This window comes from Ammospiza nelsoni, chromosome 3 (genome assembly GCF_027579445.1).
Source record: "Ammospiza nelsoni isolate bAmmNel1 chromosome 3, bAmmNel1.pri, whole genome shotgun sequence".
Taxonomy (NCBI): domain Eukaryota; kingdom Metazoa; phylum Chordata; class Aves; order Passeriformes; family Passerellidae; genus Ammospiza; species Ammospiza nelsoni.
The window spans coordinates 66,388,343-66,404,126 of record NC_080635.1 but is presented as its reverse complement, the minus strand read 5'-3'; the positions used below and the strand labels follow the sequence as shown (position 1 = coordinate 66,404,126).

General features: G+C 39.4%; 1 protein-coding gene across 1 annotated transcript in view; it reads left to right on the top strand.

The window, feature by feature from the left end:
• RFX6 (regulatory factor X6) overlaps window positions 1-14,352 on the top strand; it is a 34,595-nt gene extending 20,243 nt beyond the window's left edge. Inside the window, exons 10-19 of the mRNA XM_059469071.1 lie at window positions 875-924; window positions 1,374-1,533; window positions 3,018-3,162; window positions 4,404-4,513; window positions 8,414-8,531; window positions 9,596-9,718; window positions 10,954-11,163; window positions 11,732-12,241; window positions 13,231-13,449; window positions 14,186-14,352. Of these exons, the coding sequence (XP_059325054.1) occupies window positions 875-924; window positions 1,374-1,533; window positions 3,018-3,162; window positions 4,404-4,513; window positions 8,414-8,531; window positions 9,596-9,718; window positions 10,954-11,163; window positions 11,732-12,241; window positions 13,231-13,449; window positions 14,186-14,352 (1,812 nt within the window). The remainder of the gene's footprint in view (window positions 1-874; window positions 925-1,373; window positions 1,534-3,017; window positions 3,163-4,403; window positions 4,514-8,413; window positions 8,532-9,595; window positions 9,719-10,953; window positions 11,164-11,731; window positions 12,242-13,230; window positions 13,450-14,185) is intronic.
• The last annotated feature ends 1,432 nt before the right edge of the window (window positions 14,353-15,784 follow it).

Below are 15,784 nucleotides of genomic sequence, written 5' to 3'. Positions count from 1 at the left end.
CTCATTTACTTGTAGAGGTTATAATGTACCTCGAGTTTATGAGGTTTTTCCTGCTCTAAATGTGTTGTCTCAATAGATTCAATATTAACTTTATTTATGATAGATTTAACATGACAGAAGAAGAAATACTAGAGGATCATTAAATTATAAATTGAATAAGACCAAATTTCTCAGATGTTCATACATTTGCTATTTGCCTCTTCTTTGTCCCTCACTATTTCTTATCTATAATCATGTTAGATATTCTTTGCATCTGACAGAAGGAATAAGGAATTACATTGGATTGTTATCAAACTATTTACATTAACAGAGAAAGGAGATTTCTTGAATATTGTCTAACAACTTTGTCCTCCACAGTAAGATTTCCTAGGGGGTATGCCAGATGGCACAGTTTTTTGCCAAAACTGTTCTACAGAACACTTGGCTGCAGAGAACTCTATGGCTGAACTCTGAATGCCTGCAGTGCCATGTCCAGTTTGGTAGAAGGAAGAGTCAACAGCAGTCAAAGACTTGGGAGATTTTTGAGTATCTGCTTTATAGAGACATGGTCATGCTAGAAAAGACAAAGTGTTTATGATCTCACTTCTGCTGGTTTCCCTTCTTTAAGACATGGGGGATAGCATGTCTTGTTTGATTTCTTTCTCATTTTACTGCTATGAAGATACACAATAAGTATATGAATGTCTCATATGTTCCTGTCTAATAGTGATTGGAAAAATCCAGGCATATAAATATCTAGACAGTAGGTTGAATGGCTTTATTCTGTGTAAATTTTCTGCAATCTAAGTAGACAAGACAGACATGAATGAATGAATGAATGAATAAATGAATGGCCAGTGGAAGCATGATGTCATTTTCTGTTAACTTTTTGAAGGTTCTTACAGATGTACTCATCCCTGCAACAATGCAAGAAATGCCAGAAAGGTAGGTATTTGAAAATAATCACAGTACATTCTGATTTTTAGGCATATTCCAGATAAATACCAGTAATTCTATATTCTAGAGAAATTTTCTCACTCTATTTTTAGAACACTAGAGTATGTATGGCAACACTGCTCATTTTTAGAACACTAGAGCATGTATGGCAAAATAGTGTCAGCTCTGAGGGCAGCTCTAGAGCAGCTTCAAATATTGTATAGCATTTTATTGTCCCAATTGGCCCACAGTTTTTTCCCAGAGGAGGTATGTATCAATATGTAGTCAATATATAGATCAGGGATTGGTCATTTCCTGTTTCTTTTGGTAACACCTGAGGAGGAATTTCCAGGTATGTTCAGAAGTCTGTTAGCCCTAGATTGAAACCCAATTATTTAAACTAATGCCACACAATTTTTATTGGTGATTCTCTAAATCACTTTTTGTTTCCCTTATAGTTTACTGGCAGATATAAGAAGTTTTGCAAAAAACTGGGAACAGTGGGTTGCTTCCTCTTTGGAAAATCTACCAGAAAGCCTGATAGATAAGAAATTGCCTATTGCACGAAGATTTGTTTCCTCCCTGAAACGACAGACATCATTCCTACACCTAGCACAGGTAAACAGAATAAGATTATACATTCAAAAATGTGTCAGTTGTAGTCATTGTACCTTTCTGGCTATGAGATACAATGCATTATTTTTTCAAGGCCATGGAAGACTTAAATCTTGTAGTTTTAACCATGAAATTAGAAAGTGACCATAAATAGATCTGACCAGAACTTCAAAGTTTTGTACCAGAAAAGAGAGCAAGGAGCATGGTTATAATGAACTGCCACCACAGGAACTATTTTCAATAAAACGATCAAGTGGAATATTTGTGTATTTTGTTTAGTACCAAATTGGAAAAATACCGGATGATCCTTCTTGCCTAGCAAACATTCGCTGCCTTGTCCATGGTGTTCTATTTCTATTTCTATTTCTATTTCTATTTCTATTTCTATTTCTATTTCTATTTCTATTTCTATTTGAGTTTTGAGTGGAAAGAAGAAATGGGAATGACAGGTAGTTGGAGACTCCAAGGCTTTGTTGTCAGGATACAGGTATCTGCAATTAAGAGTCACCTCCATGTGATGGTTTTGTAGATTATCCAAAAGGATGCAATGCCTTTCAAGAAACTTCCTTCTGTGCTGGCATCTTGGGCTTCGAGGTGGTAGTCCTCATGAATAACTGTAGGCACACCAGAGATTCATCTTGACCTGGTTTTGTCTTTCATAAATACAAAAAGAGTATATAGGTGACCTTGTGAAGATAATCTGATAGGAAGGCACATTAGAAGAGCATCAGGAGTCTAATGAAAGGGAAACATCTTGTGATATGTGATGATCATGCCCAGCCATGGGAATAAAACCCAGCCATGACAATAAAACTAAACATAATAAGATTCTTCTCTGAGCAGTTTTTGGGTGCTCCCCAGGTGTGGGTCTATACTGGTTTGGGCTGCAATAGAACTAATTTTGTTCATCATGGTATGGGTCCATATTTTGGATTTGTACAGGAAACTATTGACAATTCAGGGCTATTTTAGTTACTACTGAGCAGTGTTTACACGCAGCCAAGGTCTTTTCTGCTTCTTACACCACACTGCCCTCAAGTAAGTTGCAAGTAAGCAAGTAATTTGGAGGTGCACAAAAATTTAGCAGGGGACACAGTTGGGACAGCTGGCCCCAGCTGATTACAGGGATATTCCTTACCACAAATCAGCAATAAAACTGGGGGGAAGTTTGGCAGGGAACCTCTACTCAGGGACCTGACTGGGCATTGGTCAGTTGGTGGTGAGAAATTGTTTTAATTGTTATTCTTTGGTGTTTCTTTTAAACTTTTAAATTATTATTGTTGTTATTTTCATGATTGCTTTTTAAAAATATCAAACTGTTTTTAACATAACCAACAAATTTTCTTACTTTTATTCTTTAATTCTCTTCCCCATCCCTTGGCAGGTTAGGGAGTGAGTGAGTGAGTGAGTGGCTGTGTGGTGCCTAGCTGCCAGCTGGGGCAGAACCACAACAAGGTCTCAGCATTTTACCTTGCTTTCTCTTGCAGATTGCTCGGCCAGCTCTTTTTGATCAGCACGTGGTGAATTCCATGGTGTCGGATATTGAAAAAGTTGATTTGAATAGTATTGGTTCTCAGGCCCTCCTTGCAGTGTCAGGGAGCACAGACTCTGATGGGGAAGTTTACAGTGAATGTAAGTCTATGGTGATATATTTTTACCATTAAAAGTAAATTCTTTCATTCCATGCCACACCAGTCTACTTGGACTGACTGAGACAGGGCACTCATAGACTCTGCTTTCTCTAATCTAGTTCACCATAAACTTAACAGTAGGTTAAGAAAACCAATTGATTGCCCTGACATGTCCTACAAGAACAGAAGCTTGTGCTGGAAAGTTTTCAAGTCACAGCTAGATGACTCTAAATGGTTGCTGAAAAATTCATTTACATGTCAGTTGCAAACCTCTTTTGAAACTTGGCCCTATCCTATGTGGGAATATTGAACAAATCAGTTCTTGAAAGTTTTGTCTGAAATTCCATTTCATTATGGCCTAGCATAATGAATAATTGAGCTAGTTAATTTTTTAAAATTAATCATATTTTCTTCTGAAAGTTGAGCTTTAAAAATATATGTAATCTTCTATTTAGTGTAGCAGCTATTTTCATACACATTATAGAGAGAAGCATAAATTCTGAGGTAGTTAATTTTCATATACATTTTTGAAAAATAAATATAGTAATTTTCTCTGTTAAAAAGAGAACTTTGTCATATGAGTCATGTTGATCAGAGTTTCAAGAGCTGAAAGGAATAGCAATGTGTTGTCCTGTAACTATTATTACTTTGATTATGAAAGTTTGTTCTCTTTAATAATTCACAATCCTATTCACATTTTCATTTGAGTTGCCCCTTTACCAAGTTTTGTGTAGTTATTTTTATATTTTACTCTTTGTCTTCTTTCACATTGGTTAAAAAAGAAAATAAGAGAAATAGCTGGTCCTTCACGCACTTTTGTGAAAATGGGAATTGAGGAAAATAAATTTATATCCTACAGTGAGAAACTTGTAAAATATGAAGGAAACTGCAGATCTGTAATATTGCAGAGAAAACTTTATTAACAAATGTAGTACTAGAAAGGTTTGCAAGATTGAATCCTCGAAGGAATGGAAAATACAATAATCTTTTTTTGCTTTTATTTTCTTATGAAACTTTATTGTCTTACAACCTGTGTCATTGTAATGCTTAAGTAATTAAAATGCATGTGTGTGGTGGATGTGTGTGTGCTTGCTTTGCTGGGGAGTTACTTTACTTATCTCTTCACTGCTCTAATTCTTTGATTTTCCTTTCCATGCTACAATATTGTCATATGGCTGGTGAGTGGCTTTTTCTCATGTTCAGAATAGAGTGCAATGATATGTTCTCCTTTTTACATGGTAGATGACTCTATTACAGTGTTCCAAGAACTGAAGGACCTCCTAAAGAAGAATGCCACTGTGGAATCATTTATTGAATGGTTGGATACTGTGGTTGAGCAAAGGGTTATCAAGGTACCTTTCAAATGTTCTGCCTGACTCCAGACCAAATCCTACTCCCCTAACTCCTTATGCAGTCCCACTGACTTTCCACAAGGATTTTTCATCTTTTCTCCTATCTCCTTTACTGTGACAGGGAAGTTTGTAATTTGGTGTCAGAGGTTCCTGTGATATTAGTCCAAATTAATCATGCTGAGCAGTGTTACATGTGTGACAAACTAGGAGGCATTGTAGCTAAGACACTAAAGTCAGCACTTTCACAAACTGTATGTGACAGAAATCCTGTGACCTTATGTGTGCCTGCAGAATCGCAGGGGGATTGCTCTGAGTAAGGTGAGCAAAAGTTGTTCCTTAGAGAAGCAATTCTCTCTCCCATGGCATTTGGGTGGTACTGTGTGTGGTATAAGTTACTGCTAGCCTCCTGAAGGATTTCTACATTTCAGGATGGAAGATACAGTTTTGTAGCTTTGTAAGGTGCTTAACTCAGTAATTGATGGTTTTGATGGGATTCCCCTTCCCATCTCCAATTACCAAGATGCATTTTCACCACAAGTATTTTATATGCATGTAGTTATGTAGGGATTAATAAACTGCAGCTCAGAACAAGAGAAAGGATTTTTTCTTACAGTTAAGTAAAATATATTTACCCAATTTGTGACTCTAATTACTGTAATCTAGTAGAATATAACGTTACATATTGTTGGCTAATAGCTGAACACTGGTCTTCTCATCAGACTTTTTTAAACAGAAAATGCAATCACTCATTCATTGTTTAAGGTAGGATCTTGATATGGATGGGTGCAAAAGGATGAGACAGTGCAGTTAGCATCAACTGGCTGGCAGAAGAGAGACTGCCACTTATAGGAAAACCATAGGCATGCCCTTTTTCCTTTCTTTGCCTGTTTTCCCAGATTTCAGGGGAGGCAGTGATAATTTCTTTCTTTTTACAGTACTCTGAGTTTCCTAACAATTGCTGACACTTGAGCAGCACAGTGAGGAGCTTTGGATTACTCAGGGCAGCAGATCCAAAGTCTTCACACACAGAGAAATCTCCCTAGGCAAAAGAAATCCCATTGAAGCTGAGTAATCTCAATTAATTTTAGACTGGAGTCTAAATTTCATTCCACAATGTAGAATACAATTTCTGATAAACAAATCAGGCAGAAAAGGTGAAGCAATTTTCCATTCAGCATCTACTATGTGATACCATATTATTAAAGGTAATGGGCATGCTTCCTAGCATTGTTTTCATGTACTTAAGGGAAGAAGTACCAACAAGTTTTGATATGAAGCTAGGTCAACTTGAGCAGAAGCTAATAATTTACAGAAAACATAATCCTTCCACTGCTGTTTGCCTTCTGTTCATGCTAAAGTGTGGCTACTGTCAAACTCACACAACAGCTTCTTTCTGCTTGCTGTTTGAGAAAGTAACAGGGCATTCATGTTGCCACATGAACAAATCACTGTCAGAGCAAAGTGACTGTATGAAACAAGCAGCATTAAAAGCACCACTTTGATCATCATGATGGTATCATACCATTCTGTAAGAGAAATTCTGACCAGTATTACACAGATTAAATTAAAGTACAAAGACTAATTTCCATTCCCTTTTTTTATGGAATAGCAGTGCTAGAGGGTGGAACGAACCTTCCTTCCTTCCTTCCTTCCTTCCTTCCTTCCTTCCTTCCTTCCTTCCTTCCTTCCTTCCTTCCTTCCTTCCTTCCGACACTTCCTTCCGACACTTCCTTCCGACACTTCCTTCCGACACTTCCTTCCGACACTTCCTTCCTTCCGACACTTCCTTCCTTCCTTCCTTCCGACACTTCCTTCCTTCCTTCCGACACTTCCTTCCGACACTTCCTTCCTTCCTTCCTTCCTTCCTTCCTTCCTTCCTTCCTTCCTTCCTTCCTTCCTTCCGACACTTCCTTCCTTCCTTCCTTCCGACACTTCCTTCCTTCCGACACTTCCTTCCTTCCGACACTTCCTTCCTTCCTTCCGACACTTCCTTCCGACACTTCCTTCCGATACTTCCTTCCTTCCTTCCTTCCTTCCTTCCTTCCTTCCTTCCTTCCTTCCTTCCTTCCTTCCTTCCTTCCGACACTTCCTTCCTTCCTTCCGACACTTCCTTCCGACACTTCCTTCCGACACTTCCTTCCGACACTTCCTTCCTTCCTTCCGACACTTCCTTCCGACACTTCCTTCCTTCCTTCCTTCCTTCCTTCCTTCCTTCCTTCCTTCCTTCCTTCCGACACTTCCTTCCTTCCTTCCTTCCTTCCTTCCTTCCTTCCTTCCTTCCGACACTTCCTTCCGACACTTCCTTCCGACACTTCCTTCCTTCCGACACTTCCTTCCTTCCGACACTTCCTTCCTTCCGACACTTCCTTCCTTCCTTCCTTCCTTCCGACACTTCCTTCCTTCCTTCCTTCCGACACTTCCGACACTTCCTTCCTTCCGACACTTCCTTCCGACACTTCCTTCCTTCCTTCCTTCCGACACTTCCTTCCTTCCGACACTTCCTTCCGACACTTCCTTCCGATACTTCCTTCCTTCCTTCCGACACTTCCTTCCTTCCTTCCTTCCTTCCTTCCTTCCTTCCTTCCTTCCTTCCTTCCTTCCTTCCGACACTTCCTTCCGACACTTCCTTCCGACACTTCCTTCCTTCCTTCCGACACTTCCTTCCGACACTTCCTTCCGATACTTCCTTCCTTCCTTCCTTCCTTCCTTCCTTCCTTCCTTCCTTCCTTCCTTCCTTCCTTCCTTCCTTCCTTCCGACACTTCCTTCCTTCCGACACTTCCTTCCTTCCGACACTTCCTTCCTTCCGACACTTCCTTCCTTCCTTCCTTCCTTCCGACACTTCCTTCCTTCCTTCCTTCCTTCCTTCCTTCCGACACTTCCTTCCTTCCTTCCTTCCTTCCTTCCTTCCTTCCTTCCTTCCTTCCTTCCTTCCTTCCTTCCTTCCGACACTTCCTTCCGACACTTCCTTCCGACACTTCCTTCCGACACTTCCTTCCGACACTTCCTTCCTTCCTTCCTTCCTTCCTTCCTTCCTTCCTTCCTTCCTTCCTTCCTTCCTTCCTTCCTTCCTTCCTTCCTTCCTTCCGACACTTCCTTCCGACACTTCCTTCCGACACTTCCTTCCTTCCTTCCTTCCGACACTTCCTTCCTTCCTTCCTTCCTTCCTTCCTTCCTTCCTTCCTTCCTTCCTTCCTTCCTTCCTTCCTTCCTTCCTTCCTTCCTTCCTTCCTTCCGACACTTCCTTCCGACACTTCCTTCCGACACTTCCTTCCGACACTTCCTTCCGACACTTCCTTCCTTCCTTCCTTCCTTCCTTCCTTCCTTCCTTCCTTCCTTCCTTCCTTCCTTCCTTCCTTCCTTCCTTCCTTCCTTCCTTCCTTCCTTCCTTCCTTCCTTCCTTCCTTCCTTCCTTCCTTCCTTCCTTCCTTCCTTCCGACACTTCCTTCCGACACTTCCTTCCGACACTTCCTTCCGACACTTCCTTCCTTCCGACACTTCCTCTCCCTCCCTCCCTCCCTCCCTCCCTCCCTCCCTCCCTCCCTCCCTCCCTCCCTCCCTCCCTCCCTCCCTCCCTCCCTCCCTCCCTGTGTAGTTACAGAACAACTTGGCACCTTTAGTACTAGACTATGGAGTAATTTATGTCCCATCAGGGCCCAAGCAGTAAGCAGTTTGCTTCATCTGACATTGACAGGCACCACTCTGTGATTGCCCTGGAAGGAGAGAAGGCTGCTGTTTTACCAAGTTAGGTCACAGAGCAGGGAGAGAGTTTGAATCAGGCAGCTTGATTCACTCTGCCACATCACCCTGAGTTAAGGAGTCCTTGAGGATGTTCAATTCTTCTCTCCTCTTGGCAGAAAGCCAGTAAGCATACCTAACAGTATTTTACTGTTCTCTTTCAGGCAAGCAAGCAAAATGGGAGGTCTCTCAAGAAGAGAGCTCAGGACTTCCTTCTGAAATGGAGCTTTTTCGGTGCTCGAGTCATGCATAACCTAACTCTAAACAATGCATCAAGTTTTGGTACCTGAGCTTTATAAAAACACTCATATTTTGTACATATATTTTAAGCACTTACCAGCTTTCCACTGTTTCCTATTCTGAGGAACACATCCTAATCTAAAAATTCTTTGATCAAAGCCACAAATACTGTTTGATGTATTTTTCAAACTAATATTTCACAGTAATGCTAGCAATATTTTTTGCTGGTAACCTGTGTCATGAGGTTGTTTATAAATTGTACTTTTCTTTTGACTTGCTGTTTTGATACTCCTTGATAGTTAAGTGCTAGAAGCTTTGTTTTAATATGGCAATGACTGCATATCTCAGTATAAGAGACAAAAGATTTAAATTATTGTTTTCACCTGTAGATCAGTTTGGTAAAAAAAAATTCTGTTGTATGTAAGTTCTTGTGCATGATATGTTTTAATAAAAGTGAAAGAAATTTGGAAAGTCACCACACACTTAATCTGGAATCACCAGATGATCGATTTAAGAATTTGTGGCTTTTAAAAATTAAGGGTCACACATGCATCTTTAGGAATTTTTGGAAACACTCAGAAAGAACCTTATATAAGAGAGAAGATGGCAGAGCAAGTGAAACAAACTCTAGTATGTTTAGTCATAGGTACATTGTTATCTAAAATTCAGAGAGTATTTGAAATTACTGGATGGCCACATACATTTTTAAAATGTGATATATCCTTGAAATAAGGTCAAAGACTTTACCAGTTATTGTCTGGTTATTTAACACAAGGCAAACAGAAATAGAGCAGAGGCATTCTAGCAGACTTCAGCCTTATCTAGTTCCACTGTGTGCTCTCTTCAAGTATAAAGCATGTCTCACTTTCATCAGTATTTTTCTTTGATGTAATTAGTGATCAAATAGCCTACAGGACAGTAAACAATTGAGCTAGGTGGGCCAGTGCAAAGAGAGATTAGAGCTAGAAGTTAGGCACTATTCCTTGTTGGTCTTGCCAGGTCATTTAAAGTCCACAATTATTTGTTTGTTTCACTGGCTTCTTGTGGAGTGGTGAGAGATGGTCACAAAGATAACTCAGCTACTCTCTCTCTTTCTCCTCCAAAAGGTTCTTTTCATTTGATCCGCATGTTACTAGATGAGTACATCCTGCTTGCCATGGAGACACAGTTCAATAATGACAAAGAACAAGAGCTCCAGAATCTACTGGACAAATACATGAAGAATTTAGGTAACTAGAGCTTGCTTCTTCTGCATGTACTCTGGTATGTTTAGAAACTGATGTATTTGTTTAAGCAGAAGCAAGTTTACTGTGTTCTCCTGAAGGTGTGGTTATGTGCAACATTGTCAAATTCACCTGAAAATTTTGTGATCATTCACTCAGCAATTCATTCCCACCTTCCTACCACAATTCACTTTCAATTGGAATGTCAATACTAATGATCACTGAAGTTATCTTGGATACAGCAAAGACTTACATCCAAAGGACCATGAACTGAAGTGTGAAAAGAAGGATAAGTAGCAGAAAGGACAGGAATTCCTAGTTCAGTTTTTCCCCAAAGCTTAAATATGTAATTACAACTTGAACCAGGGATCTATTAAATGTTACCAGAGTGCAAATATCCTTTCAACGTTGAAACACAAGTTTGAAGCCTTATTTACCATGTAATTGAAGTATTACTACATGGAAGAGAAATAAAATTATTTGAAAACAGTATACTTAACATTTTCCATCTACCAGGCTTCTTCAAAGTTAGGCAGTTTGAAATTATATGTTCCAGGTCCTTTGCTATAAAAAGAATGATGATTGATTTGAATCAAGTTTTGGTCCAAGTTAATCATTAAAAATCCATTGAAACTTCAGAAACTTGCAGAATTGTTTTTTATTGGCATTAGCACTGGCAGTCAATCCTTAACTTTTTGGTTGTTGCTACTCTAAATCTGCACTTTGCTACAGCAAACATGCATAGAATTTGTCTGACAGTAAGTGCTGTACTTCTTTCAATTCAGCCTCCAGAAGAAAAACTTGGCCTGTGTGACAGTTGCCTTATCCTTGTGTGTTTAGGTGAAGTACTTGAAACCATAAGGTAGAATCATGGTTTCCTCTGAAGAACAGTAAAACTGACTTTATCAATAGTCTGCAAAAAGCTGAAGAACTCTTGAGTATAACAATTGCTTTTCTCTAGATATCAATATGAAAAGAGAGTTCAGGCATTCTAAAGTTGCCATTGTTAGTTCTTCAGGATGAAATGTCCATCCTGATTCACTCCTAATGCATTTTATTTGACCTCGTTGTTAACATTTACTTCAAGGGAGTAAATCTGATTCATACTTTCGATACGATGGCTTCAGTAAGGAGCTGAAACTGTGTGATGTAGATCTGTGGTCAGGGAAAATGATACAAACAGAACTTGTGTGGAGTGAGGATATGTAACAACCAACGAGGGTTTTCATTTACCCTTCCAGATGCAAGCAAAGCCACCTTCACTGCATCACCAAGCTCCTGCTTCCTAGCAAATCGCAACAAAGCCACTCCTCTGCCCAGTGACACCTCAGTCAAAAACGAGTGCCTAGGAGAGCAAACCTACGTGTCCTTGTCAGCTGGCCAGCCCAGCAGTGCACCTTCTGGCCTCAACCCCTTCACCACAGGAGATGGGGAGAGTATGCAGCTGACAGGTGTGTATCAACTCTTCCAGCTTCTCCTTCCCTAATTTGATTGTTAGTCTATCAGTCAGTGATAACATGTTGCTGTAGGAGGAACAGTGACCACATGCATTTATGAAAACCTCCAGTAAACAGCATTTCATGAACTGACCTTGTGTGGTGATTTACAGAAGTCAGCAACTGTAATTACCCTGCCAGTAATAGTTCCTCTTGGAAAAATGGTAAAACTATCTTAGAACTCTTGGCTTGGTGAGGTTCTTGTGAATAGAGAATGAGCAGTAAACCTGGAGCACATAAGGAGCACATAATGTTGGGAATTCCCACTGAATGTATAAATTATGCCTTCATTATACATATATTATACATATATTCTCCAGCTGATCTCGAAGCTGGAGAATGAAAGGGAGAAGTTTTATATCCTGAAGCCATTAAATAAAAGTTATGAATTATATAGGTGAGGGGCAGTGCATATTTTCTGTAAAGGTTTCAAATTATAATCTGCACTTCATTAGATGGTTTGTGTTTTAACAGCAGTACTGAGGAATGGACACTAATCACAGTTAATGTTTATTTATTCCAGATCAAATGGAGCTGTCTCAGAGCGCTGGTCACCTCATGACTCCCCCCATTTCACCAGCCATGGCCAGCCGAGGAAGTGTGATCAACCAGGGGCCAATGGCTGTGAGACCTCCCAGTGTAGGCCCCATGCTATCGACACATTCACAGTGCTCTTCCTACTCAGAACCCCTTTATCAGACTCTGTCACAGACCAATCAGAATTACTATGGAAACAATTCCAATTACCAGGCTATGTTCAGGACACAGGCCCATTCCACTTCAGGAGTTTATGACCACAGAGCAGAGCCCAGCCGATTCAATGCCTTGAGTGAACAGCAGTTCTCCAGAGACTACTTCAGCAACAGTTGTGCTGTGTCTCCCTACAATGCCAGATCCCCTTCCAGCTATGGTCCCTCCAACATGTCTCAGGACACACACAATATGCAGTTTCTGAATAGCGGGAGTTTCAATTTCTTGAACAACTCAGTGTCTACATGTCCAGGAGCAGATTATCCTGCTAACGCTTCCAATGGTATTAATACATATTTTCTTTTTCCTTTTGTTTCTCTTTCATTGCTGGAGTAAAACACTTTTTCTCTGCCTTTTTTTTCTGTGGAAGATGTATTTTGGCTTTTATTTTTACATTCCTGTTTTCCACTTCTCTGATAACACACAGAGATTGTAAAGCATCTTAATAAGCTACTTAAGGGTTTATTTTCCTCTGGTGAATCCTCAGTTGACCTCAAATGCATCTACTGCCCTATGCAATCTTCCTTTGGTATCATCACCAAATCTTGCACAAAGGAAGCAAAACCAGGATGATCTTATTGTTTAACAATCCCTTGAAAAGCCCCCAAAACATTTGCTGTGAAACAGAGCAGACGCAAGATAGCTTACCTCAGGGATCAGCATAATGGATCATTTGAGTTGCAGGGTGGAAAGAAGTATAAAAATGTGCACTAGCAATAGTTTGGGACTTTGTCCCTCTCATTTCTCATACTTCAAATGTAAAATTACTCCTTCAGAGGTATAGTCGGCAAAACACCTCCCTCTTCTGGAGGAAAGGCACAGTGGAAATGTCACTTTCATATGGATTTGTCTATGCAGGGAGTACATATTACCCTGCAGATTTTCTTTCCATGTATGCTTTCCTTCATCGTAAGCTTCAGAAGGAAGCACTGAACTGTGCTTATGACTCCCCGTGGTGTCTCTTAAAGCCAAAGATTGCAGACTATGTTAGATTCTGAACTTAGAAGGAAAGAAACTGAAGGCATGACTGAACCCTTATAATATTTTGGTTTCCTTGTTACCACCTCTCTTTTGGGTCATCTTTACATATGCTGCTTATTTTCCTGAGCTGTGTGTGTATATATCTGTATATATGCATATATGTGTGTATATAAATAATCTTATTGTGAAGAGCTTCATCCAGTAACAAGTACTGTTTTTCCAAGGTTATCACAGGCTCATACATTACCCATTAGTTTCATTCATTTTCTTTTTTTTTTAATCTTCAATTAGGATATTATGGAAACAGCATAAACTATTCAGAATCTCACAGACTTGGAACAATGGTGGACCAACACGTTTCTGTAATCAGCAGTGTCAGCAGCATTCGGCCTCTGCCATCCTACAGTGATGTACATGATCCACTGAATATCTTGGATGACAGCAGAAGAAAACAAACAGGCTCCTACTACTCAGAGTCCTCACCTTCTATTGCCTGCCGGACCCCTATGCGTAAGTACAGCCAACAACTGAGGAGCAGCTGTGAACTTTCAGTATCCTATCAAATGCTGAGTGTTTAATTGCAGCTCACATACACAATATATGAAATGCAACATAGAGATGAAGCAGCTTGGTACTTAGGATGTGTTTTCCTTAAAACTGAGTTTAATAAATTTGCTTTGAGGTTTATAATCCATTGTCCAGGAGCAGTGGAATGATTGGCCTGGGTTGCACAAAAACTTGTATTAGGAAGCGCTTTCTGATTGTTTAGTAAACTAAAAATAGACTGGGCTTTTCTAGGGTCTCTTGGAGATGCTCACTGTCAAACAGATCAATTGAATCCTGGGTCAGGGGTGTCTCAGTATATACTGCCTGTGCTCTGGTCCTCCATTCTATGCTTCAACAACTGTGTAATAGGCAAAGCTCCCACTGACAGTGAATTTTAGGCAGAAATATCTAATCCCAAAGGGGGTTTTTTAGTATATGCTTTAAACAAATAGCAGCCAAGTTTGGTCTCACATTCCAAAAAGGGTTGCATGGATGATATGAACTAGAGCACTTTATTTCTACACAAGATTACATCTTCCTACTGCTTACCTGTTAATCCTGCACAGAACATCAGACATTTCTGTCCTTCAGATGTTGTGCCTAGTAGATAGGAGTTTCCATCAAATGAAACTGGATTGTGATTTCTGTTAAATCGAATAAATTGAAAACTTGCAGTGATGGTGACCTTTTTTCCCCACAGCTTCAAACTTGCATACCACATCTTCCTCGCAGTGTATGTATGGGACATCTGGTCAGTTCCCTTCCCAGGAAACTCTGGAGGTCCGTGCCCCACCAAATAGAGATATGGTACCATCTTTACCACCAATCAACACTGTCTTCATGGGAGCAGCTGCTGGAGGAACCTGACTGAGAGAGACATGTCTGTGCCCTAAGCTTACTTTCCAATGCCAGACATTAAGGCTATGATGATAATCCCCTCCCAAGTTGGTGGAAGATAAAAGTAGTACATATAGTGTTAAAGAAGCCATTTTAGCAATGTTATCAACCCTCCACACACAGAAAATAACTATATTTAGATTGAGTCCTGCTTATGAATCTCTCAGGATTGTTCTCACCATAACAGCTTTTCAGTCAGAAATTCAGGGTAAGCAGAAAGAGACAGCGATTCTTGCATGCAAGAATAAGTTGTAAAGAAATTATTACATCTATTCCTAATTTATTAAAAATGCTATTTTAGTCTTTCACTTTTATCTTTTTTATATATATAAAATGTTTATTTAATGCCTGTGTTGCTCATTATTTATTAGGACCACAGAGTAACTGTTTACTTTCTCATATTTGACAGATTGTCAAATGTATGTATCCTACCTCCTATGGAAATGTTTACAAGGTCAGTTTTTACTGTTTTAAATGAAACTAAGCCAAACTCTAAAGTTTTTTTACTGTTGTGCTTTGGAAAGTCAATTTCAAATGTTTAGTGCCTACTTGTGTAAGTGAAAGTCCTCAGGAAATAAATAAAACATATTATGGAAATTTTTTTTCTTTTCCTCTTATAATAAAACCAACAAAATATGCAAATATCATAAGCTGAGTAACTGCAGTAGCCTGCTACTGCAGCTGGATAACTGAAGGAAATGAAACTATGCCACTAAATGTCATGAGATTTCAGAATTACCTCTGGTATGAGCCCAAATTTTTTTCTGATGGAAATCCATAAAAATGGGTTCATCAGCTTTCACTGATTTAGGAAAACTATGTAAACTGAAACTGAAAGTAATAAAGATTATTATAAAATTTTTCAACCCTTCAATAGATATTTTAATTTTTAAAAGTGTTTTATAGATGCCATGATAATCTGTGCAGAAACACACATTTGTTCATGTTTCTGGACAAGCCAAGAATATTCGCTGGTGGAGTTAGAGAGGACAGAGAACACACAAAACAAATTTATTGCTATTCATTAATGAAATAGCAGGTGTTATTTTATGCTCAGATTATCCCAACACCAGATTCAGGTTTGGATTTAAATCCACTCCCATTCAGTCCATTAAATATATGCTGGAATATTATGGAATTGAAGAAAAGTGCATTTTTGGTGGAGGAAAATGGATGATATCAGGATGCAGCTTTTCTTTCTAATTCTGTAAAACTTCCTTCAGTATCTTTCTATCACGAGAAATCTGCAAAAAAGCAATCAAAAACATTGACTGGACTAGGTTGTGGATAACTTTGGATATGAAACACTTTATGTAGAAAAAAGACACCATAGTTCAGTAATTGAGAAGTGGAAGACTTCAGCTCAATTGCTTCCTAATTCAGGATGAAGACTTAGGCTGTG